At 43.9% G+C, this 26726-nt stretch overlaps 1 protein-coding gene and 1 long non-coding RNA gene across 2 annotated transcripts; both read left to right on the forward strand.

Annotated features, from left to right (window-relative positions):
- The first annotated feature begins 146 nt into the window (after nucleotides 1-146).
- CDKN2C (cyclin dependent kinase inhibitor 2C) lies at nucleotides 147-6754 on the forward strand. The gene is made up of 3 exons (XM_021277394.4): nucleotides 147-923; nucleotides 1283-1423; nucleotides 4912-6754. Exons 2-3 carry the CDS (start codon nucleotides 1295-1297, stop codon nucleotides 5281-5283), a joined length of 501 nt encoding a protein of 166 aa, XP_021133069.2. The 5' UTR covers nucleotides 147-923; nucleotides 1283-1294; the 3' UTR covers nucleotides 5284-6754.
- A 1373-nt stretch (nucleotides 6755-8127) lies between these two features.
- Nucleotides 8128-26241, forward strand: LOC106019427 (uncharacterized). The gene is made up of 3 exons (XR_005267568.2): nucleotides 8128-8743; nucleotides 24862-25061; nucleotides 26063-26241. It is a non-coding gene; the product is annotated as an uncharacterized lncRNA (long non-coding RNA).
- Nucleotides 26242-26726: the final 485 nt, after the last annotated feature.

The raw sequence follows: 26726 nt of genomic DNA on the forward strand, positions 1-26726 counted from the left end.
GGTGCTGGCTGCTGGGCCTTCCTGCCGCATCTCGGCAGCGCCTCCTTAAATCTCTGCCGTTAAAATGTGGGCGGGTGTTTCAACTCAAAAAGCGCTCAAATTTTTTTTCTTTTCAAAAAAAGCTGATGAGGTTAAAAAAAAAAAAAAAAGGAGGGGGGGGGGGAAGGAAAAAAAAAAAAAGAGAGCGAGAGGAGAGAGAGAGCGAGAGAGAGAGAAACCGGCTTGGTGTCCGTAGGAAACAGAAGTAGCGATTGTTTGCGCTTAAAAAAGGGGGAGCGCGGAGCCGCGGGAGGAGGCAGCGAGCGCGGAGCGGCAAGTGCAGCGAGCGGCCGGGCGGCCCGCGGCGGAGCGGCGGCTGTCACCGGGAGCCGCGGCCGGGAGGCGGCACCGCGGGGCCGGGGAGGCGGCGGCGGGCACCGGGACGCTGCCACCGGAGCCGCCGCTGCCCCCCCCGCCGGCTCCCCCGGGAGCTCCGGGCCGGACAGCGGCAGCAGCAGCAGCAGCAGCAGCAGCAGCAGGAACAGCAGCACCGAGAGCGGCGACGGCTCCGCACCGCCGCTCCCCCGCGCCCTGAGCCCGGCAGCCGCCGCCGCCCCGCTGGATGCTCCGCAGCCGCCGCCGCCGAGGGCGGCCGCCGCCGGCCGGGATCGCGCCCGCCCGCTGCGCCGAGGCTCGGCGAGGCCGCGGCTCTGAGGCTGCGGCGGGGAGCGAGAGCGGCGAGGGAAGGGAGCGAGCCCCGCGGCCGCAGCCCGGCCCGCCCCGGGGGCCGCTCGGACTCGGACTGCGCCCTCCTGCTCGGCCCCGGGCGGAGGCGGCCGTGGGGATGCCAAGGGGGCTGCCGAGCGGGAGAGGACGAGCACTGCCAGAGAAGACTTTTCCTCGGAGCTGGTGCTGCTAAGTCTCAGATCCCGACCGTGAGCAGGGTGGGTTGCTTTCTTCTTCCAAGATCTCAGGTCTGAGTGAGTCTCCAGTGTACGCGTATATATGTTACGTCTAACATATAGGATATATTGCCTAGCTCTTAATAGCTTTCCCCCCCGAAAACGGCCAAAGTCTTTAATATGAGTTACTCTATATGTGGAAGCAAAGAAATCTTCTTTCAAGTGGAGCTGCAGTTTTGCTGAATAATCACGTGTGAGTTAGGGGCGGGCTCTTGGCAAGGAGTTTTTTTACGAGTATTTACTACAAGGTCTACTCCAGAAGATTAACCATCCCAATCCTTCTGTCAGTCTCCGATGCCATGCCTGGTTAAAAAAAAATCTCATCTTTTTCCGATCGTCAGTCACCCTAAAGAATGGCCGAGCCTTCTGGGAACGAGCTGGCGTCCGCGGCTGCCAAGGGGGACCTAGTGCAACTTACTAATTTGTTGCAAAAGAATGTAAACGTCAATGCACAAAATGGATTTGGGAGGACTGCGCTGCAGGTTGGTATCCAGAGAGGGAGAAAAATATTTCATCACTGCTACCTACGTGACCCGGGTTTCCAAAAAGACAACGTTTTAAACAGGCTGGTGGACGAAATTCGAGTGTTTTTAAAACTCGTTGGATGCCATTTTTTTATAACTTTAGTGGCTCCAACTCCCAAAAATGACGTACTTGAAATAAAACTGGTCAAAACCATTAGTTCAGTCGGGGATCACCCTCAATGTCAAACGGGCTGCAAGTTTAATAATATTTTGTAACTTCGTGGGGAGGAGGAAGAGAATGAAAGAGATGAGATGAAAAGAAATCATCTTAGGTGAGCAGGATTTCAGAGCAGGTCTGTAAACACATATGTGCTATGATTTGAAGCTTAGAATCCTTCCCCCCCCCCCCCCTCCCCTCCCCTGCAGTGTGCTTTTAAAACATGACTTTTCTCGATTCTGGGATCTGCTGTAGATGGTACTTTTCCTTTATACGCTGTTTGTGACGAATGACCTTTCTCGTTTGGAAGCATGCTGCACAGAACCGAGTACCTTAGATGTACATTAATAGCGAGCCGTACGAGTTGCAGTTCCATCTGAATCACTTGCCTTTTCATTCATAATTAAGCCTTAAAAATCTGAATTTTCAGATCGGGCAGCAAGGCAGTGGTTCCAGCTCTTTCGTTTCTGATCGTATAGGGTGCTGTGTCCTAATTTTTTAAGCGTGGAGCTGTGCAGGCAGGATTTGGATCTCATCCAACTGCTAACTATTGGAGCTGATGAAAGATTTTTTCTTTTAATATTATCAGATAATGATGGGGAAAAAGGTAGAATCCGTAGCTAATAGCCAAAGGGGTGGTTTATAAATCAGGGGGAAATGTGTGGTTATTTCTGCTGGAGGTGAGGCAGTGAGACGTGGAAGCAGAGCTATAGGTCTTTTTAATTTCACACGTCTGAAAAATCGTTTGTTACCTCCTCTGCCCCCCTCCCCCGAAACCATGATAATCATTTCTGAATTTTTGCTTTTAAAAAAAGCACACGGCTTGCGCACGAACCCGGGATATTTACAGCTTTTTGGCTTAGCATCAACGTGCTAGATTTCGAAAATAAGCACCTCTTGCTGAAAAGCACCGACCACCCTCGGTGGGCGATTTCGCGCAGGCTCGGGGGCCGTGGGATCGCCGTGGGGCTGCTGTCACCCGGCCGGGGGACGGGGCGGCCACTTGCAGCCACTTTTTTTGGGGAATGAGGGGACCGAGAGGAGCAACTTGCAGAGAGTAACTCCTCTGAGAAAGCAGGAAACTTTTAGCCTGATGCTTTATCCTCAGGACGAGGGCTGAAAACCGATTTGTGCCACAGTGGTGTCTTTTGCTAAAAGGGGCGAGCGGTCCGGATCCCAACCCGAGGGCTGTTTTCCACAAAGGCTGAGCACCCGGCTGTATTAAACGGGCATCCGTGCCCTAACAATGCTCCTCGGTGCAGCTCGCTCGTAACTGAGCTAATGAACCACAACAAAAAATCAAAACAGGAGAATCTGTCTACTTATTTTCAATATGTATCATCCTGAAATGTGTTGTGGGTGCGTGACCACGCTCGAAAGAGTTCTCTGTCAATGCAGCCTCCAAAATTGAGAGAATCTCTCAATAATCTCTCTCTCAATTAAAACGGGGAGACTGCCTAATATTGATACCAGCGAAAATATATATATTATTCTGGATTTATGTTTGATTAAACATAAAACCCAGCCTGTCTTCCCCTGTACTTTTTATTTCTGATGAAGTGTACCTATGCAGGCCTCAAATACATGTCCTGCCCTTATGGTCTCCGCAGAATTATTCAATTGCTGCTCTCTCCTTCTCTGCCTCTCTCCCCAGAAGCGAAACTTTACAAAATCGGGGGCATTTGCAGTGCAGCTGTAGCCCTCGCCCAAACGGCATCACCTTTTTTATGGTTTTCTCCCCCCCGCATCTCTAAACGAAGCCTCCAGTCCCCTAGCCTGCCTTCCTCGAACATACAAAACTCCCACTTGAACCAAATACATGTTTTGAATCCACAAATAACACAGCCTGGGCCCTCGAAAAGGGACTAAAATGTCCCGATTTTAGCAGAGAAAGAGGGATCACAATGCTCTTGTTTTCTTTTGCATCTTTTCCATCTCTGTTCAGAAGTGAAAGAAGTGGCACAAGAAGTGCACGGAGCATTGTGGCACAGATAAATGTCCTCCCCTGAATCCCTTTCTGCCTTATCTGCTGCTCTGCTCTTCTCTGGAGATAAAATAAATATACCGGGTTATTTTACACTCCAAAAGCTGCACAAATTATATTGATTATAGTGTTATTTTTTTTTTCTTAAAAAGCCAAATGCATATTTTTTCACAAGGAGAGGTTTTTAGCAAATGCCTTGTAGAAATTGTACATTATGCTAAATCTAATGCACTCTAATATTAATTTGTGCTGATATATTATTTTTTTTGCAAGATTTTCAAATAATTTCTAAAGAAAAAAAATGATTATTTTTTTTCGAATTTGCCACTTGCAGTAAGACCAATTACAAGAACAGGAAAATACTGCCTATAGGTTGGAGAATATACATTACCATGTTAATTTCTTAGAGCCTTTGAGAAAACAAAAAATTAGGAATTTGGGGGAAATCGGTGCAAGCTGTTAAGCCCTAAATAAGAGAAATTTGCTTGCTAATTATAATAGTTTTATGATGCAATCAGGAAATTTTAAAGAGACATTTTTTTTTCTTGAGAGGAACAGTCAAAAAAAACAATAATTGTTTTTTTAAATAGGATTTTTTTAACAACATAATATAGCCATGGTTTACTGATAATAAAATTATGGAACCATAATATAATACAGTGGTTTTAGGAGAAAAATGATGGAACTTTGAAACATTCCTTTTAACTTCCCCTTTTTGGGTGACATTATGAGAGTCAAATATTGGGGAGAAAAAATTCTTTAAGCATTTATTTTTCTTAGCAGACAGAACTATGGCACAGGACAAATATTTGCTTTATGATAATACACAGACAATGTAAACACCTGAGAGCTTATAAAAACACATTCTACATTTTCTATCGCCGAGGTAAAATATCTGTTCCTCGGAGACCCTGCATGTGATATTTAACAGCATCAGACAATAAGGCAACGGTGTCTCAGTGCTCGTGCAAATAAAAGCGAGCCATACTTAATTTTGGCATGCTAAAAAAACGAGATAACTTGCTGGAAAAGAAGTCTCTGCAGCCCCCTTCCCCTCTGCCTGCTTCGGGCATTAATCTCTGTGAGCCAGAAAGCTATTGCCACCCGGATGATAACATCTTTCGTAATATTACTGAGGTCAGGGTGGGGAAAAAATTAAAAATAGATGTTGTGGCGTGTCGTTAGTTGTGTAGCAGGGCTGATTTCAGGACTGACACAGGGGGAGGTGAGGGCTGGGGGGCTGGGGCAGGCTGCAGCGAGGGGGGCAGCTCCCCGAGGTGTTCACCTCTCCTTTTTCTCCCCCAGGTAATGAAACTCGGCAATCCCGAAATTGCCCGGCGGTTGCTCATGAGCGGTGCGAACCCCGACCTGAAAGACAGTACCGGCTTCGCCGTGATTCACGACGTAGCCAGAGCGGGTTTTCTGGACACTTTGCAGACTCTGCTGGAGTTTAAAGCCGACGTTAACATCGAGGATGCCGAGGGCAACCTGCCCCTGCACCTGGCCGCGCAGGAGGGCCACGTGCCGGTGGTGGAGTTCCTGCTGAAGAGCACGGCCAGCAAGGTGGGCCACCAGAACAAGCGGGGCGACACCGCCTACGACGTGGCCAAGCTCTACAAGCGCAGCGCCGTGCTCCGGCTTCTGGAGGGCGGCCGCCCCCCCGCCGCCACCGACTGAGGGGGGCCCGCCCGGACGCTGAGCCCGCCGGCCTCCTGCCTCCTTCTCCCCCCCAACCCACCCCCAGCCTTTTAATAACGTCGGGACCCACCTTCCTCCTAGTTTGGCTTTTTTTTTTTTTTTTTTTTTTGGATAGCGCAAAGTCGGAGAAATTGCCGAGGTGGGTTTTTCTTTTTTTTCTTTTTTTTTTTTTTCCTTTATTTTCTTTCCCCTTTTTTTTTTTCTTTTTCTTTTTTTTTTTTTTTTTTTTAAAGGATGCAAATGGTCGAAATCCGCCCCGCCGGCAATTTCTGCCTCCCCTTCCCTCCCCATGTATATGTTGGTCACTCCTATGTAGCTTCCCACTAGCGGCTTCTCCCAATTTACCTTAGCTCATTATTAATCCAAAAGCCACCTAGTCACCTGCTTCTCGGCGTGCTAAGGGCCCTCCTGCACCCCTCCGGGCTCCGCAGCCCCGGGGGGAGCGGGGAGCCGAGATTTGGGGCCCCGCGGGGCCCCGCAGCGGGCCAGGGGTGTCGCTTGGCAGCTGGGGGGGCTGCCTGCAGCTCGCCCTTACCAGGAGCTTGTAGACGTAGGGCGCTTACCTCTCCAGCTAGATGCCACTTCTCCCCTCTGTGTATTTAAACTCGCACCGAGCTGCTTTTCAGTTTAGTTACCAGGAACAACCTGAGCGGCGTTTTTCATTGCCAGAGGTTTCAAAGAGTTCAGCTTAGCGCTTCGTGTTCACTGTGCACTGGAGAATACAGTTTTTCTAGCTTCAAACCAGCAGATAACCATTGTCAGAGCAAAGAATGTCAGCAGGCTGTAACGCGACAAGATTTCTGGTCACTTAATAAGCTGAGCGCAGTCTAGATGCTCTTAAGAAACGATTGCTTTCCACCAGCTACTCTGTTTTGTCTGGGAAAAAAAATAAAATAACAATGGTAGATGCCTCTCACAAAACATGAATATTTGAATATGGTGAAACTGAGGAAGCAACACGTTTGGTCTTTGTAGAGTTCTATTATTCCTTGTACCTAAAAACCAATTTAACCCTTGAAAATGTTCCCTTGCAATGTAGTTGAGTGTATTCACAAGACCAAACCTCATTTCCCTCTCCGGCTGCAAGGGGAGCTGAGGATGCTCAGCGCCTTGTCGGGGGAGTGTAGCAGGAAACAACGTTGGTACAGAGGTGCTCGACAGATGGGCAGTTGAAAGTGGATAATTTTGGATAATCTAATTTTTAATGGCACAAAATAGTTTTTACATCAACGTAAAATGAGTAGATAGCTACAAAACAGCACTTAAAAGAGGAGAGAGCGTATATTAGTTTGCGTTTTCTCTCTTAAAAAAAAATATTTTAGCCCCACGGAATCAGTCACTGTTGTTTTTAAGTAAAAAAATTAATAATTTCCTGCAAGTGTCCGCGCCGTTACCGTACTCTGTGTCACGCTGCTGTGTTTTCTGATTAAAAACCTCTGCGAAACGTAAAGCTCTGCGCGCGTCCCTTCTTACCTCTGCCGGCCAGGGCCGTGCGGGCAGGGCCGTGCCCCGCATCGCTCCCGGGCCCCGCAGCCCCCCGCAGCCCCCCGCAGCCGGAGGCCAGCACCGGGCGGCGAGGGGCCCCCGCCCGGCTTCTCCTTCACCTCTGCCATGGAAGAAGTCCATCCAAGACCTGTCCCGAGCTCCGCCAGCCTCCCACTTACGCCGTGCCCAAGTTTTACCGGTGGCTGGAGGAAACAACTGGTTTCCCGAGAAAAAAAACCGCCCCGCCTAGGCAGAAGTAGCGGCTTTTATTGCGTGCCAGAAGGTCCCGTTTGAAGCAGGGCTGCTTTACATCCCGGGCAAGCCTATAGCTCCGGCGGGTGAGTCACGGCCATGCTACGGCCGGTTTAAAGGTAAGCAGCCAGCGCTTTCCCAGCTGCCTGCTGCCTGTGAGCGGCTCTGTTCGTGGGCAGCAGCACCCTGCAGGAGGGCCCGGGGTCTGCCCCAGGACCCCCCCGGGGCCGTCCCCAAAGAGCCGGGCTCTGCAAAGCGGCGGGGGCTGCGGGAACGCCGGCGCCGAGTTACCGGGAGATGCGAAAAGGCAGCGTGGGAGACAGAACGAAATGTTACCGAGAGCTTCGCTCGGGGCGGAAAACAACAGAGAGGCGACTTTCCCGGGCAGGAGCAGAGCCCAGGAACGGGGAGCACCCAGCGCAGCACCCAGCCGGGGTGCCCGAGCAGCCAAAACCCCAGCGGGCACCCAGCGGGCGGGCGGCGGGGGGGCACCGCCGGGCACCGGCCCGGATCCGAGCTGAGCTGGGCACAAACGTGGGCACGGAGCCCCGTGCCCTGCTCGGGGCTGCCGGGACGAGCACTTGGCCTTCGCTTCCCGGGGATCCCGGGGGGGACGGCGCGGTCCCGCCGAGCTGGGCAGGTCCCGGGGGATGCTGGAGGCAGCGCTCGGTCCCCGGGGACGGGCGAGGTGCGGGGGCACCGGGGTGTCCCCGGCTCCGCGGCCAGCCCCGGGCACGGCGGGGGAGCGGCGCGGCGAGGAGCCAGCCCCGTAGCAAGAGGCGCTGCGTGGCTGCCGGGCGGAAAGGGTTAAAGCGGCCGCAAAAAAAAAAGCCGCTTTTTGGGGGCTTTCGGGAGGCAGAAAGGTGGCTTGTCCCCGAACGGACCTGGCAAGCCGGGAGCAGGCAGACGTTAGGATCCGCTGAGCGCGGTGAAATTGCCACGGGGGATTAAAAAAAAGAATAATAATTTATAAAATAAAAAAGCCAAAGGGCTTTTCTTTTTTTTTTTTTCCCAAGAGGGGAAAACTGCCCGTGTATTTCTGGGGGCTGCGTGGCGGGGCGAAGAGGGGGGGGGAAGCCGGGCAGAAAACGAAGGCGAGCGGGCGGGCTGAGCCGGGCAGGGCTCTCTCCGTCCCCGAGGAGCCGCAGCCCGTCCCGGCGCTGCCTGCCCCGGGGCACAAGCTCTCAAAATGTCGGTGTCGGCCCAGGGCTCCCCGGGGCGGCGGGGGTCGGGCGCCGAGGTGCGGGGCGGCTCGGGCCGGCCCCGGGGGCCGCGCCGCGCCGGGGCGGGCTGGGGAGGGAAGGGGGGGGCCCGCCCGGCTCCGAAACCGTTAGGTTGTCTTCTACGGCTCCTTTCCCCTTTCTCTTCCTGTCCAAATATTTTTAAATTTACGCGCCTTAAATAACAGTCTGATTTTATTTAGTTAGTTTCCTCCGCCGCCGCTTCGCCCCGGCCCCCCCCCGCCGCCAGGGGCCTGGGGCGGCCGCAGCGCAGCGCCCGGCGCCGCCACCGCCACCTTCCCGCCGCCGCTCCGCTCCTCCCCGGCCGTTTTTTTCTTTTTATTTTCCCCTCTTTCGCACTTCTTTCTACCCCCTTATTTTTTATTTCCCCTTCCCTCGTTTTTTTTTTCCTTTTTCCCCTTTCCCTCCCTCTCCCCGAGGACTCGGCACCAGCCCCGACGCCTCTCCGCCCCCGAGCCGCGGTGAGTACAGCGCCGGGCCCCGCACAGCCCGGGGGGACAGCGGCGACACGGCCCGGGGGAAGGAAGGGGGGGGCTGGCTGCAGCCTCCTGCTCACCGCCGGACCCCCCCCGGCACCCCGGGGCTGCAGCAGCATCTCCCCCCGCAGCCTCCCTGCAGCAGGGCTGGAAGAGGAGCTGCAGGGCTGCCCGTCCTCGGCTCCCCGCACACCCCCGGAGCAAGGTGTCTCTCCCTGCGAGAGCTTTTTCTCGCCGCCTGTTGCATTTTGAAATTATAGGCAGGAGAAGGAAGGGGAAGGGGGGGGGGGGGCACCCCCGCTGCTCGGTTTCTGGGTCGCAGGGGCAAGGAAATTGCCTGCGGATGGGAGCTGCGCCGCATGCTGCTGATGGCCAGATGTGCCAAGGCTCCGCAGCCCTCCTTTACAGGGGAAAGGAGAGAAAGAAAAAAAAAAAAACTTCTGCCATGGCACGGAGCAGTAAGATGGCTTCTTGCCTTCTGAAGAAGCACCAAGTGCAGATCAGCAGGGACATTTCTCAGGGCTGAGCGGTCCTGCTGGCCTTTTTATACTGATTTTTCACTGTTTGCATCACCTTTAAGCACATTATCAGATATTTTGGGCAAAGCGAGGAAACTACCAGGAGCAGACCTCTTGTACGGTGGATACTTCAGATAACCTTGACCTTGCACCATCCAGGAGGTTAATCCTACAGGGAAAGCAGGGAAACAGCCAGGCACCTGTCAAAGCCCAAGCGAGGTCTATCTACTCTTGGAGTGGGGTTAAAATGGCTTCAGAGGGGCACAAAACAGGGGACACAGAGGGGCCAGAGGACAAAACCTGGAGCTTGCTGGCAGAATTCAGTCCAATGCCTGCAGGACCCCACCTTCACTCACTCAGCACCAGCAGCAGTGCTGAGCTCAGGCTGCAGAAAGGGTAAATTCCCTCTGAAAGAGACTGAATCAGCCAAAAGTGTAATCAGCTTCTCAGGGAAGTGCAAGACCACTGAGCCATGCTTCCAGTTGCGTTTCTTTGTTCCTCTGTAACTGCTTTCTGATATTTGTAGCAGTAAATAGGAGGGCCGCTAGTATTTAGGAACATTTTTAACAAAATAAAAAAATGCTTGATTCTGTGTGAGAAAACAGATTTTGCTTCACACTGCAGCCACTGAGAGGCTAAAGTCGATTCCCAGCTCCTGCTGGAAGCCTTTCCTCAGCAGGCAGTGCCTCTCAGGATGGTTTTTCTCTCTTGCTGCACCCTGAGAGCAGGAAAGGGGCAGCCCTTGCGTGGCACTGCAGCCCTGCTCACCCCACAATATTGAGGTTCCTATCAACACAGCAGTATTTTAATGGACACTGTTCTGCACAGAGATGATGAACACTTAAATGAAAATACACTCGCACAGCACAAGCCACAAGAAAAAGCGACATCCTGTATGAAAACGAAGTATCCAGAAGCTTTTCAGAGTCTGACCCTAATGCAGTACAACTTGGTGCACATCACATTTATATGCAGAGTATATGGCAGGCTCCTGCTCTGGCTAAGTGTAATTTTTTGGGAGTGAGGATCCCTTTTAGGCCGTAAGTTACTGACATCCATTCTGATGTAAATCGGGAGATTTGGATGCACCCTGGCAGACCCCGCAGGGTGCTTTCTCCTCCAGGGGCCGTGGCGCTGAGGTGCTGCAGGACCACCCGAACACCTGCACTGCTGCATGGGGCGTGTGGGGATGGAGGCAGGCTAGCACGCTGTGAGCTTTTGCTCATATTTAGAAATGCTGGAGAGCAGGCAGAGAAGGTTTCAGCCTGCCCTGGCTAAAACAGCAGCAGGCCTGCAAAGTGGGCTGTTAATTGCAGATCCTTCCTACAGAGCAGGCTTCCTAAACCTCCCGAAAGGAGCAGGGCTCTGCTGGAAAAAGCAGCTCCGTGCCTGGGGATCCTCTGGTCCCTTGGGGTGCAGCTGGAGGTGCACAGGCAAAGCTGCACTTAACCTCCCTAAGGAAACATTGTAGAAAACATCTGTTAAAGAGGAAAGTACGTTTGTTTGATGAACACTGATACCACCTCCTTGCACCAACGTGTGTAGTGTGATGTCTGTGGATTTCTCAGATGTATTTTGCTTTCGCTACTGTAAAATAAGAGCTATAGGCAAAAGGCTATGCTACACCACGTAGTCACAGTGTTCACAGTCCAGCAGTGTATGCTTGTATTGAAGAGAACAACAATTTCCTTCCTGTACGAGCACTTTAATTTATAGAAACATACTGTTTTGTGTAAAGAAGGTGGTAGATAATTAACTGTATTCATTTAATCTAATTATAGGCCTCTGAGGCAAAAAGCTGACACTTTTCATTGTGGTATATTCAGAGAAGTTAATTGAAAAAACATTGCAGCCACAAGGCATAACATGCCCATCGTATATTTGATACTAATTCTTTTTTTTTTTTTTTTTTTCCAAAAATGGGATGAATCTGATGCTCATTAGAGATAAGGTTTGCTGTTACTCGCTGGAGTAGGGCAGATTCTGTGAAAGCCTGTTATGCAATGCTGCACTGCACTGCAATATCTCTGCAATTCCAGAGCTAACCACAGACAACTTAATTTGCCAAATTGCGAGATGGTTTTGTAATGTACACAAGTATCTATTACAAATTAAGAAAAGATTGAATGCATTTTTAGCTGGGACGTAGGTCAGAATTTGAACAGAGATCTGCTTCAAGAAGCGATGGGTCAATGTGTCAGCTCCTCGCTCTCATTAACCCCCCAGACAAGAATTTTTAGGAGGAACCAAGTAATCACACCACTAGCAGTGGTTTATTAGCAGTTCATCTGTGTTTTGAAGTTATCAATATTACAAAGAGATAAACGCACAGCAAATCAGCACGAGCAACTCCCGATTGTATCAAAATAAATACATGTCAGACCATTTGCTGTTTCTGAGTAATTTTTCCTACCACCTGATACACACCAGCAACTTCATCTTCTGACTGGGCTGCTACTTTCATTCTCGAAAGGAAAGGAAAGCAGCTGAGCTCTGCACAGCTTGCCTTCCAGATGAAAGGCACTGAGCAGCCCAAACGTGCCGGCTGTGGGGAGAGGGCTGCCCGTTTCTGCTAAAGAAACCCCAACCCCTGAACTAAATTCTTCCAAATACCACCCCTTTCCCCCTGCTTTATCAACAGAGGAGTGCAGCTGACTGTGTTTCTGCAGTCCTGACAGCACCAGGGCACTCCACACCCGCTCGGGTCCCCCCTGCCTGCTGGCCCAGCGGCCTCCAGTTCTGGGGTCTGGGGTTGTGCATGGCCCCCCCCAGCCAGCCCCTCCTGCTGCTGCCGTCCCCAGCCCTGGCTGCTCCTGGCTGCAAGGGACAAACCCTTGCAAAGGCAGCTCTGCCCCCCTGTGAGGAAGCCTGCCGAATTACTGCAGTGATGGTGCAAGTGCTCTTAGGTGGTCAACAAGCACAGGGAAATGCGTTGCTGGCAGCCCTACCTATGGGTCTAAGAGCACTGTAAGGATTTTCAAACGTATTTTACAGAAATCATTTTTACTGTGATTAAGAAAGAAGCCTGTTGCACTTAAGCCATTCGAATGTTTGTTAACAAAGGCAGAGGAAGTCTGAAAAGTAAACAGAGTAACATTCAGTCACCTTAAATCTGGTGCTCTGCCTCAAGAGCTCCGGAATATTCAACAAAGAAGCTTTTTAACAAGAAAAAAAAAAAAGTGGGTTGCAATAGGAGTTAGTCATACCCAGTTCCTATTCTTATACCATTCAAGATAAATCACAATTTGCATTGCTGTCTAACTCAAAACCTCAGCCTATGCTTGGGGTTCATGCTGCTCTCACACTCCTCCCCCCTCAGTACTCTTGGCTAATGTCCTCCAGCCTGGCACCTGCCTTTTCCTTTCCCCTCTTGGCAGTTTTCAGGGTATCACCAGCTCTTGCTCTCCCACACCTCAGTTTTCCCTACCTCCATTCCTTGCTTCTGCCTTCTTGCACTCTGCATTTTATTTTCACCTCCTGGCTTTCTCAGTTCCATCAGTACATCACCTTGGCTCACCCTCTTACTGTTTCGTAATTATTTTCCCTGGCATCTCTCTCTCCATTGTGCTTATTAACCTCCTCACCTATCGACCGCATCCCTTCCACCCTGCCCAGCGGAATCTCATCATATCTTCATCTTCACTTTGTTCCCAGTCTCAAAGACTCGTTAAGTTCCTTCCCCACCCGCCTGCTGCCCACGCTGCCCCACTTGCCCAGGACCTTTCTCCACCACAGGCCATGCTGCACGCTCCCCGCAGCCGAACCTGGGCAAGCTCCCTCGGCGCAGGCCGCCCTTTGGAGGACATAGCTGCCTAAAGCCAACAATTCGTAACCGATCACGTGCGAGCCGAGATTCTTACAGAGCCTCAGAGCTTTGTTACATTTGGATGCACTTCTGTGAAACCACGGCGGTTGTGCTGCCAAATTTCAAGTTGCTGCTCAGAAGGTGCATGCATGGAGCTAGGGCAGTGATGGTGTTGCCTTTCAGATTCCTTTTCTGAAGAAATGGGCTATACCAAAGCTTTATTGTTATTACTATTCTTCAACAAGGGCAAAAATATTTTTAACCTTGTCCTTGAAAATGGCCACCGTGGTCTAGCTGGAAACTGCCAAAAATTAAACCTGGTTCAGATGCTTGGCTTGAAAAAAATCATCCCAAACAGTTACAAGCAACTGAAAACAAGATGTTTTTATGAAGCACAGGACAGCACGAAGCTGAGCAGTTCTGTGACTCTGGCCTGAATGTGGGAGATTTTCAAGAGACCTGTAATGGATTGTTTCAGTAGCAGCTCTGTGGGATTAAGCAGAACTCAGTCAGATTTCACAATTTGAAAGAAATGATCAAAAAGTATCCCATGGAGATGAAACTTGATGGAGACAGCAGAGGGAAGGGGGTAAAGGAATCAGTTCTGGAGGGAGAACATCAGCAAGAAGAAAAGCCCTACTGTTTGTTCTGGGGATCTTAGATACCCTGTCTCTAATTCACTTGTGCCAATGGATTAAACCTGGGCAGTAATTAGCACTGGATGCTCCTTTGCTTTTAAAATTGTCCATTTTTTTGTTAAAACTGAGAGTAGCAGAGTCACAGGAGTCCTTTCTAATGTACAGTGAGCCTCCTGTTAACTTGCAAGTAAAATTATTATTTTTTTAACCTGTGAGGTTAATGCTTTTAAATTCTTTCAGCAGATCAAATGAGTTGTCTGTCACTTGACTGCACATTTGCCTAAAAGATACCTTCTAGCTTGAAAAGAAGCTAATTCAGGAAGTCCTGTGGCCCTTGTTTTGCAGGAAGTCAGCCCAGATGAAATGGGGGTCCCCTCTGGCCACTTAACCTCTGTCACTCCCGTTTCTCTGTGATTTTAATAGCAAAATTGGACCCGTGCTGAAACTTTCTGCGCAGTTAAAACGTTTGGAAAGGTGCTGTATTGCCTGTGTTTGAAGGAGTTCAGTTGCATTTATGCAAAATACTTTATGTTAATGACTGTGATTATATTAATTATGGTCAAAATGGTGGCCTGTGATACCACTGTATGGAGAAAATGACGAAATTAAAACTTATCTATTTTTTAAAATGTATATGATTAATCTGGCTTTATAAAGGCACAAATGTTGAATATTTTTTTTCTGGGTGCTGTGCTTGGCATACTGGTGTTTTTTTTTTGCTTTTCCTAGAAGTACAGGTGTTTAACAAGTTTAGATAGTTTTGAGGGTTTAATACCAAAGCCTAAATTTGCAATGCCTACTTCTGGGACCATTCCAACATTCTTAATGATATTTTATGCTCAACATCTTCTTCCTTTTGATACAGTTTATCAAGATTTAGGGATAGCAGAAAAATTGGCCTGACAGCATGATCTAATGAACCACGAAGCAGTCTTCAAAGAGAAAAAGTAGCAGGAAGTTCTTTCATACCAGGTATTAAAAATAGACTGCACCAAGTACTGGAATGCACACAGCGTTATGTAATGGCTTTTCAGTGACACACATTAGGAAATATTCTCAGAAAATGTTTTTCCTTCATAACACCCAGTTTACTTCTCTAAAGTTTGGAAGTTCTTCATGTGAATACTTCTAAGAAGTCTAAAATTACAATGTTCATTTGAAAAACCTATCAATTAGCAAGCCACATAATGACACCATCTAATGGTACAATTGAAGTATTTGAATTTAATATACCATTTTCATAATGGTACAATATGAAACATATGATGGAATCACATTTTTTTCCCCACATGTTAGGCTTGATTTATTTCTGACAATGTAATAATTTTGCACTGGAGGCACCAAAACAGAGAAATCAGTTTGGGTATGTAACATAAATAGGAAGAATACTGGCTATTTTGGAGCACTGAGAAGTGTTTCAAAAAGGTTTACTTGTTATTAGATGTCTTTTATAAATAGGAGGCATCTGTGAAGTGCTGAGATGAGTGAGAAGAGCTGTATCCAGCTTGTACTATATTGAGGAAACTAAACAGTAAATTATTTTGAAGAACATCTTCCTCAGACTTTTTATCAAAGCAGGAGAAGCTCTCCCAGAGGTGTAGCCACTGCATCTCTGCAGGATAATCTGAGAAGTTAACAAAGGAGGTGGAAAAGAGTTAAAGGTTAACTTTTGGATTTTCATAGTGCTATTGTTTTCTTAGATTATGTAAAGTTCAAAACAAACCTACAACATCCTTTGCCTACAGCAAGAGTGTCATACAAGGAGAACAACATTACTTGCTTGTGTACCCAAAAAGTCATCTATTTTTCCTAACTTCTCTACTAAAAAGCACGAGCTCTGCCACAACCTTTACACTTTCATTGCCACAATGAATAATTGTATGATAATGAATGATAATTAACATTAGTTTCAATTTATACTTCAAAGACAGCAAAATTCCCTCATCTGAAGGCTTATACACCTCTTCTGCCACAGGCAAACCCTACAACACCCTGTCACAATTTCCTGCACTGTCACCTCTCAGGATGTACCCCAAAGCACAGTTAAGGACAGTTTTCATCACCCACTTGTGTCAGTCAAGGATAGTGATAGGAAGTACTACGGTGGGTGAAATTCTGCCCATATTTTGCCTCCTCCTTATAAGTGTGTCTGTTTTCATTTATTTATTTATTTGTGTATTTTAATTTCATCAGAGATTAAGTACCAGGAGAACCTGAATGGTTAGATATGACCATGGGAGAGCAACATGTGACTTTTTTTAAAGATGAGGAGAGCTCCACTCTCAGCATTGTGTATGGCTTTCCTGAGATATCTTTAAAATATTTTCTAAGCTATACAGTCAGGAGCATGACTTGTTCCACTCTCTTCTACTTTCTGTGAAAATGCATGAAAGCTTGTGTGCTAGTCCAGGCAGAATCAGATAAAAAATCTGTTTTGTTTTCTCTCATTACTGTTCTGCAGAATTATCGAATTACATAATCCATATTAGATATATGAAAAAAAACTATACTATAGTCAACATATCTCAGAAAAATGCAGAAATAATAAAAGCAGGAGAACAAGTTGGCCTCTGGTAGAGAACCTGTTTGAAAAAATACTAAGAAACATTTGAAATGACAGTCTGAAGGAAAATGAAATAGGGAAAACTACATTCATATCAAAAATCTGTATTGGAAGAAAAGTAAGGAAGTGAGCATTAGAGCTGAGAGAAAAGTTCTGCTTTTCAAAATGACCAATATAATTGTTTAAAGATATCAAGGCCATAAAATGAAAGAAAAGCTGCTTGAATTATCTACATGCTCATTTGCTTCTAGATGTTGTTATATTTCTGGGAATCCAGAGTCAGAAAGTAAGCTGTGAATAAGTCAACACTTGTTTTTCTACACTGCTACACATGCAAAGCTCCAGTTGTTTACGTGGGGAGGAACACTGCTCATGCATACTATTCAATAATGCTCTGAATTACAGGCAGACTCTCTCATCGTCCAGCCTGATTACTGTACATGAACTGAAGCAAATAACATTCTACATCTTCTTTCCTATTTTATGACTATTTTCATACAAGCATCAGATTTAAACGTTTTCATTTAAGAATCAGATTTCATCCACTCTGAGGAAAAAGCATTTTAGGGTAAATTGAGAATTGCAAACTCTTGTTTCATTTTTTTTTTTTTTCTTTTTCATGCTTTACTTCAGTCAGTCATTTTTGAATATTTCTGAATGTTATTGGATATATCATATGCACTTATTGGGCATATGATATTTGCTATCACTGAATTTGTTCAAGGTCAACATTTCTAATAGATTTGTATATGAAAGTTTGCATTTTATCTGGATTTAAAACCTGAAGTCTTTTCTGTCCCCACACAAACATGGGAAACCTTATTTACATATTCATATAATAAAATATTTTCTTCCTTTTGAAAAGTTTGCAGTTATTTTGCTTGCAGTTTGCCTTTTGTTCACATACCCATATTCTTTTCATGTTGCTGACATGTATAAATGAATAAATCCTATTATTATATTCATAAATTAAGCAGATTTGATACCACCTATGAAAATCAAAGAAAAGCTCTCCCACGCCATATTTTTATCAACTTTTCAGAAAGGCAGAGATTATTCTGTAGCACTTAAGGCTATACTTTTATCATAGGAATAAACTTGAATTTTACACTGTTGGCTAATTATGTACAACAGACGATACTGTCCCAGTTTAGGACCGTTAACAGGATGTTTTCAGAATATCTTTACTGTGTTAACCTTTTCTTTTGCTTGAATCATCATTTCCCTTGAGAGGAGGAAAAATGATGCTAATACACCTTACTATTGCAAATTAATTGTATAGTCTATTTCCCAAGCATTTAATTTGGCCACAGAAACCTGTTTAGCTTAGAGAAGTTGTCAGAACATGACATAAAAAAGAGACCAAGTTCTATAGAGGTGGTCCATAATTTTAAAGGGATAAGGGGAACTGACTGGCAGTATTGCTTTTGTCCAAGCCAAGCCTCTTCTAAGCAGAATAAGAGAATACCAAGTGATTTAGCCTCACCAAAATCCATGCCACTTGAGATCTTTTGAAAACGCTGACTAAAGAGGAACTATAGGCTGGATCAGAAGACTGAGAAAAGTCAGATTTCATATTGCAAAAGCACATTTAAAGAAGAGTTAACATTTTGAACTTTTCATTATAGATAAGTCTAAAATTTGGAATATGTTTGAGATAGGAATTAGGATAGATACACCTGCCTAAACCTAAGCCATCTACTTGCAAGGCAGCTATCACTATCTGCATGATAGTGTAGCCTGTTGCAAAAAGACCAAATACATTAAGTCCCTATTACATCCAAGTCAGTGGGTCTGAATTTAATCCTTAACCACTTTTTTTTTTCCTCTCTCTCTCTCTCATTTTTTTTTTCTTTTTTTTTTTTTCTTTCTAGCTCTGGCATTCTAGTAGCATTTCCAAGTACATACCCCTTGTCTGAGTTCACTCTGCCATTAGGCAATCCAGGATCCTTAACCCATTGCCTCCAACTTTACCAGCCTGCTGCCTTCTGACATTGTCTTGCAGCTGGGGGTATTTCACCTTTTCAAAGTCCAGTTTGATCCAAGCTGTCATCACAGGAAGAAATTTTGTTTAGCACAAAATTATTTTGTGACTACACAGGTATAATTTTTTAGTACAATACTTTTTTTTTTTTTTTTTTTTTTTTTTCTGGACTAAGGAGTTAAGGGCAATAGAAAACGGGGAGAGATTAGGATTTCGCATGTTTATCAGTCTCTCAAGAAATCTCTCCTAGAGTGAACTCTCTTTTACTGGGAATATTTATTGTTCAGGAAGCATCACTTAAAATTTTTCTCACCATAAAAGAATTCAGCAGAATCCTAGAGGAGAAGGAGGTGAATTACCCAAATAACACCGCTATTAGCCTGATTGCTATCTATAATCATGTCTCATTCTTCCAGGAAACAGGCAGGCATAAGCAAACATCTCTAATGAGGAGTTACTCTTTGAGAATAAGATGTAGACAACTAATAGATATGAATGCAAATTTGGAATGGATAACATATTTATCCTGGTGTATTGTGAAGATAGTCAGCTCCCATTTTCTTAGCATGTCCTAGAGATGACTAGTTTTCAGAGAATTACCTTTCATAATTTTAGATTACAGAGAAATATGATTCCCAGGAATTCAGTGATTCTTCCTATTCTTCCTACTAAACTGACCCTGAAGAAAGTCTCCCTTCTGCTCTTCCTGCAGCCTCTTCCTCTCCTGTCTGTCCTTGTCCCATTGAGCAGCCAGTGTCACCACCAGTGACACCCCCTTTGCAGGCTCTGTGCTGCCTGCCAGCTCGCCTGGCCTGCACAGGGTGTGCATGAAGGCAGGAACAAAACTCCGTGCAGGGGCTGGGCACAAACTCCTTCTGAATGCTACCCAGAAATATTAATCTGAATCTCGGGACCAGATACCCATTCATTTATTAAGGGCAAGTACAGCAGACAACTAATGCTGCACTTTTTCTATTATTCAAACCTGCTGCTAACAATGAAGAAGATGATGTCATCCCCTGGATGTGACAAAGGACTAATATTATATGCAGTAAAAACAATGAGTCAACAGTTTCTATGCCCTTGAGGTCAAAGCATTCAACAGTTTTGCAAGTAGACTGTTATTTTTGTACACAGAGTTTGTAGCTGTATATTAATACAAAGCATGTAAAATCAAGATATAATTAAAAATAAAAAAAGTTTTTTTTGAGTTTCAAACAAAATGTTTTAAACTCCAGCTACAAGTCCAATGGAAGTATCTTATAACAAACTAAATGATACTAATTTTACCCAAATATTTAAGTATAATGCTACAATTTTTAAAATTATTTTTTAAAAATACATTATTTATGTTATCATTTAACCGATCTTGAGAGACACTTGGCAAGCACAATTCCCAGTAACTTTAACACGAACTGTGAGTATTAATACAGCAACTAAATAACATGAAATGTTCTGGAGATATTTTGTAATGGTCTGAAAGATAGGAAAGACCTTTAACATGGAAATGTGTTTTGAGAGACAATAGAAAGCAAAGAGTCTAACAACCAAAGTTTCTCCTTTTTTTTTCCCAGATTTTCTGGAACACACTGGGCACTGACCAGATCATGGCCATCTTTAACCACACATGGATCCATCTCAGGCTAACGCAAGCAATGCCTAGCCTTCATACAGTGCCTTCCTTCAGTACACCTAAAATCATTATGGAGAGTTATTAACCTCCTCGTAAAGATGGGGAAACTGAAGCACAGAGAAGACAGCTCAAGGTCATTTACAAGGCAGGAGAGTTTGGGAAATACCCCAGATTTCTCAATCCACTGGGCTTTCTTGCCTCCCTGAGTATCTGCTCAATATTGCTCCTTTTCAAAAGTAGATGTAATTTAAGAACTTTGAGGGGTTTTCACTTTTTCATCTCATTGCCTATAATGATTTTATTTTGTGGAAGAACAGACATGCCAATTGAGGTTGGCCTTATGCCATGCAACCAAATGCAAGGGAGGCCCAGGCCGACTGCGGCCTACCTGCCTTGGCTGACCAGGCCCAGAGACAAGCGGACGACCTGGCCTGCATCAAGGGGGGCTTCTGTGTAGGAAGAAAGGTCAGGTGGCCTGCACTGATGCTAGCTGACAGTGTTTGGGACTAAGATGTGCCTTAGTGTGGAATAAATGGATTTCAGCATTGTGGCAATTAATTGAAATGAAACTTTAGGAATCCCTACAAGTTTGTTCTGGCACGCTGACAAAATGCTATGCAGAGTTTTCTACGTTTATGCTGCCCACTTCATTGTGTCACCTAAAAGAACTGTTTGCAAATGTATTCAGACATAACCTGTAAAGTTAATGCCAGGCACTAGTGATTATTTACCCAAAACATGAAAGAGTGTATCTGTCAGGCTGGCTGTCAAAGCTTCTTACAGCTTTATTAAAGATGTAATAATACTAGAGGAATGACACAGTCTGATCTGTAAATTCTGTGACTTCTAATGCTTAAGAAATTTTTATCTTTTAGAAATTTAAACCACAAACAAAGCCCTAGGTGTTTGAGTAATGCCACACTACTTGGGCAAGGTGAGAAAGCTCCTAATTGCCCAGCAGTCCTCACCACTCTGGGGCTCAGCACGGATCTGCCCAAGCAGTAGATCTCTCAAGATTTTAATGATGAGGACTCATTAGTGGACTTCAGTTAAAACATATACACATATACATTTCCACTAAACATTTACTGACAAGTTGCTCTTCTAAAGTCCAACAAAATTTGACTAAAGTAACTTCATTATGTCTGAAACATAGCATTGTTATTGGAAAGTGTTATGAACTGTTATTTTAAGATTAGATTCTATTGTAGTCCACTGAAGTAAAATCACATTCTTGCTGCTGATTACTACAGGAGACATACTTGTCCAATTGTGATGTTATGAAACGCAATTTCCTTTGGATATCTTCAGCTAATTACATATTATACAGCGTGCAGTGCTTGGAATGTATATGGACATTGCAATTGATCCTCCATAGTGATGACTAAGGAAGGACACAGTGGTTTTGGTATCATGTACAAGAGTGAGGAAATATATTTCCCATGTGAAATAGAGAGATGGACATCAGAATGCCTTTTCTAAGTTGTGAAATTATTTTTGCATGCGTCTCTTACTGCTTAATGAAAGGAAAAATCTGCATGTGGTACAGAAAGGTTCACACACGCTGCAGCTACATTAGGTGTGCTGTTCAACAGAATCCATACATTTGTTCTTTTCCATGACCCATACAAATACATTTAATTGTATTAAAGATAAAGTTATCATTGGTCATTTAACTATTTAATAAGTAGACTTATAAAGAAAAAATAAACATTGCAGCTCGTTTCTGAGTGTGTTCCAAGAAAGGAAATTTATCTGACCTTTGCTTTTAAAGCCCTGATCCCAGCAACAAACTTAACAAACTTGAAGAACAGTGAGTACTCCAAGTATTATTGAAGCTGCTCCTTTGTTAAACAGGATATTACAAGTTTAAAATAAGAAGAGAGATTCCCGTTCAGGAAAATACTGAAGACCACAGTTAAAATTAAATGTATCTTCAAATTATCTTGTAAATCAAGACTTACATAACTAGGTAACTCTTCCAAAACAATATTATAATGAAATGTCCAAAAAGCAAAGGCATATTAATATGAATGTAGATGCATCACCCATCTTATTATTTCAAAATCTGTCTAGTTTGAGATTTAACAAAACTAAAGTTCTGTTCAGTGTTAGTTTGACAGCACCAAAATTTCAGACCAGTATCATTTACACATTCATAAGACAAATACATTCTTAATATTGAGTTATATATAATGAAAACAATATATAATGAAATATTGAAGCAAATCATCAGTTTGGGGGCTATTTTAGGTATGCATATATCATATCACCATTAGACATTATAACAGGACAATCCTTTAGTGTATTTTGCAGCGTCTGCCAGAACCTCACTCATAACTCTCATTTGAACAAATCAATTTGTGCAATATAGCATTATATTATTGATCTGTAGCAATATTACACAGTACAGGATTACAAATAGGAAAAGTATCAAATAGCATCAACTCTAATTGTGATTTTACTCTGCAATATAATTTGTATCATGCAGTAGTATGGATATAGATTTAGATATGGCCTGGAGGGTTTATATTTTTGATTTATTAATTTATTTCACAGTTCTGCCATTACATTTCTAATTTATTAATATAGGTAAAAATCTTTCATAATAGTAAAAAAAAAAAAATAATAATGTTTTGCTGGAAGGCCTTTTGGGAGGACATCACATCCTCACCTCTAATTATTGTTTAAAGTTAAGACTTTGTCTTATTTTCTCTCCCCTGATAATTTTCTGTTGTTTGGAGAAACAAGGGGAAAACTGCATTAATTTTAATATATTTTCCCTGATGAATCAGTCAAAAATAGGCATGGTATGGCTAATATGGTGGTTATGTTTTGTCAGTCTTGTCTGATGAGCAGAGGTTGGTGTACAAAAGCTGATGGATATTCCCTCCCTGTTTTAGACAGAACCACCCCACAGCCTTTCCCCAGGTAGATATGCAGGCCTGAAGCCCACACTGTTACAGGGAAATGGTGAGAGGTGTTCTGGGAGGGGTCTGGCAGGCCCTGAGCATCCCCTGCCAGGAGCAGGGTTTCTCTCTCCAAGTCACGGTTGGAGCCAACCTGTTCCTGAACCACAGCAGGAAGCTGGGGCTGCTGGATAGAGAGTGCGCCTGCTCCTGGATCCTGATGTTTGATAAACAGGCACACATAAGTTGCTGGGGGGGGGGGGGGGGGGGGTGAGAGGGGCTTTCTTATGTGTATGGAGAGATGGATGATGTTTTCAGGAGGAAATTTTAATATGAAATTTTTCTTGTAGTGTATACAAATGCCATCCGCTGTATCAGTGAGATGAAATTATTAGCTTCTCCAAACCTTCTACAAAGCTAGAATCATTATTACTCACCCCCTTTGATAGAAATGTAGCACTGTGGTTTTGGTGACAGAGTGAGGATTTATACTGCTCTGTCTCTTGTTTTCAGATGGAAATGTAGTATCACCTTCCTGATGTGGGATCAAGCCCACACTTATAAAATCATTTCTAAAGACATTAAGAATAAAAGTTCATGTGCATATATTTGTAAATTCTGGTTACGGGCCTACTAGAATCAATAGATTTTTCCTAAAAGTCTTGCTAAGTACTAAGAAATTGTCTGTTTTCTCTCGCAAATGCTGCATTAGGTATGCATTTTTCATCAGGAATAAAAAATGGCTTTTTAAACAGAAGTGGATGTTATCACTTCAAACGTGCTTATATGTATTTCCTGCACTTAGATATAGCCTAGCAGTAATAATACCACAATTACCAGAATGTATAACCTATAATATAGTCCTGTGTAAATCAACACATAGCCGAACGAGTTGCACACATCCTGCAGGATACCACTGCCATTCTAAATTGTTTCCGGAGAACACTGCATCTGCAGGATGATTTCTGAGCCATGCTCAGAGTGACTCCGGAGCTTGCATGCTGGAAGTCCCTCCTACAAATATGCAATGGTATCTAAATGTAACTATAGGTACAGATATAGAGATATAAAGCTAAACCTTGATTTATTCATGATCACCTAAACAGGAAGATAGAAAAATCCTGACAGTGGAAAAATTATTTTGGTATTTTAAAAATAATTATGGGATTTCCAATAAGAATGCAAAATCATTGCAAACATAAAACACAAGCACAAATGTTCAGGATTTCAATTAGTTGGTTAAATTACTAAAATAGTGGATGGATATTTAATTTTTACATACAGTGGAAATTTAAATATATAATTCCAGATGCTCTGCTATTTCCTTTAGAATAAAGCATCATTTCCTCTGTGTGTATGCATCTACAGGTAAGCATCTGAAAATATACATATTCAGAAGTCATTTTTCAGTCAGAATAAAATCACTCTCTAAACTTAAACAGGAAAATGTCATCTTAATTGCAACACACATTGCTGTGTGCAATCCGAGAGCAATCTTACAAGAATTTGCTGACTGAATGTCACTGTCACTGGACTGACTCAGAAATGAAAACCAGTTGACCTGTTCAGTGGATTTGTACATTCAGTAAGTTCTCCAATTCTGACTTGTCCAAACAGATGTTAAAACCAATACAAATTTTTAAGACACTCAAAATCACCTTAAAATAGAATTTAAAAATATGATTCATAAAGAAAAAAAGGTATTTGTGCCATCTGACACTTTTAAAGCTAGGCTCACAAACACTTTAACTCTCATGCTGCTTTATGCTGGGAGACAGACCATATTACTGGGTATATACCATTTCCTCTGAGTCTTACAAGCCACAAGAATTTTATATTATAATAAAAATAAAGCAATTCTTAGAAAAAATATTGTGAAAAAAAAATTACTCTTTCTGATACAGCTCTATCACACCAAAGAGATTTAAGCAGTAAATGTCAATCAATGCTGTGCTTGTTTGAAAAATATTTTTATATTATCCTTTTTTCTTAGTGTTTTTAATACAAAATAATGTCATGTACAAATGGCTCAAACTTAATCTATCCATTACAGAAGTGCATTGAGAACATTTATGCTGCTGGTGTGCACACCTATGTTGCAGAGATCATGGAGGGGTGCAGGAGGCAGCACGGCCAAGGCTGGCTGAAGAACTGAGCACGCAAACACTGGCAGGAATGGGCAAGGTTCCCTGGGACGTGTGAGTCTTCTATAAAACTGTGCAGCCATTCACAGTCACTGAGAAAATTTTTCATGTAAGTTCTATTGTCCCCCCATATTGGGGATTTAATGTTTATAGTCATAGTATGCTCCATGTTACTGTCTTTTATTTTCTCTGGTCTGATCTTGTGTAGAAAGATGCTCAGAAACTTCATCACATGTACTCAGTTACCTCTTTGTGTAACACAGTTTGGGATGGTTGCCTTTCTGACTATAGCTGAAGGAAAAAAAAAGACTACTATTAATTTTGTCTGTGTACACTAATCCAGCTGCACTCATACTAGGTCCCACTGTCTACACTTTCTACCCCTTCTGAATCAACTGTACATTATCTATGCCAACTGTACATTATTATATAACAGAACAGGGACCCTGCCTATTCTGGCTGTGGGGTAAAAAATAAAATAAAATTTGGCTACAATGTGCTTTAGACACACCAGGGTGACTACGTGGAGGCTGTCTTGGCCAGAGCTGAGGAAGAGTGACACTGCTTGTCCAGATTCAGGTTGACTCTTATGGTACTGCTTAAGTACTGTGAGCATGGATCTCCTTGTGCTCCTCGACAGAAGATGATGTACTAAGTTGGGTGCCTGAACTGAGCTGTCCCAGCTCACTGTGGATCTGTGCAGCAAGTCCTCCAAAACCTTAAAACATTGGGAAAAGTAGTGATGGGACCCTGCAGAGGCCAGGCTGCACCAGATAAGGCTGACAGAGAGCTGAATTCTACATCTGTACTGGAAGTAATACAGCCTCCTCTGTGGGGCACGGTGTGAGCACTGGTAGTCCTGCTAGGACACATACAGGATCTGTATGAGGATCTAATTCTTCGTTTTTCATTAATTTGTCTACTCGATCCTGAGCTATCTCCTCATTTTTGTATATGTTTATGCACTAATGATTTTTTTAAAATGTACAAATCTGTAATGTTATTAGAAATGCAGATGATGTTTTACTTATGAAATGCTTATTCATTCTTTAATGATGCTCGGTTAGAATTATCAAATTATATTAATTTTATTTATTGCTAATTTTTTAGCTGTGGCACCACCTTGTGGACATTACTAGATGAAATGAAAAGCTGATTAGTGTCGACAACAGCATCTAAAACAGAACAATCATTTGGAAAAAATAATCACGTTTTGCTAAAGCAGAGTAAAATAAATTAGAAATTTGATTCCTAAAAATCCAGCTATGAAATAAAATATATAAAAAATATCGGCCTTAATGTACTCAGTTGACTTCTTTGCCCTTTTCACCAACTTTTCTGAGCATCAGCCAAGAAGAGTGGTAGCTTTCAAAACTATTTTTGTTCCCTCTTGATTAAATAGCAGCGTCTTAACCTTCATTCTGGTGTTGCTGTGCAAACAGACACTACTTGTACAAGTATCCCAAGCAACAAGACTTGCAAAATCAGAACAATAATACTGAAGACATGGAGAAAACCTCAGGTCCTGCTCTGTAAATGTAAACTAGGCAGTCAGATTAGTGACCAAGCTAAGCCACAAGAAAACAATCTCTGGCAGAAATTAAGTCATATACCTTTTAAATGATTGCTTGCTCAAAAAAAAAAAAAAAAATAAAAAAAAAAATAAAAAGAAATTCCACTCTGTTGCCCATTAGATTTCCAGAAAATACCTTTTACACTTGAGATAAGTGTTACTGTTATGTCTATCTGGTACATGTAGAAATCAGTAAAGAAC

The sequence above is a fragment of the Anas platyrhynchos genome, chromosome 8 (assembly GCF_047663525.1).
Source record: "Anas platyrhynchos isolate ZD024472 breed Pekin duck chromosome 8, IASCAAS_PekinDuck_T2T, whole genome shotgun sequence".
NCBI lineage: Eukaryota > Metazoa > Chordata > Aves > Anseriformes > Anatidae > Anas > Anas platyrhynchos.

Excerpts from the sequence above, each read along its gene's own strand:
- CDKN2C (XM_021277394.4), top strand. The coding sequence starts at position 1,295 with ATGGCCGAGCCTTCTGGGAACGAGCTGGCGTCCGCGGCTGCCAAGGGG. Across the intron at positions 1,424-4,911 it reads TTGGGAGGACTGCGCTGCAG|GTAATGAAACTCGGCAATCC; the intron begins GTTGGTATCCAG and ends TTTCTCCCCCAG.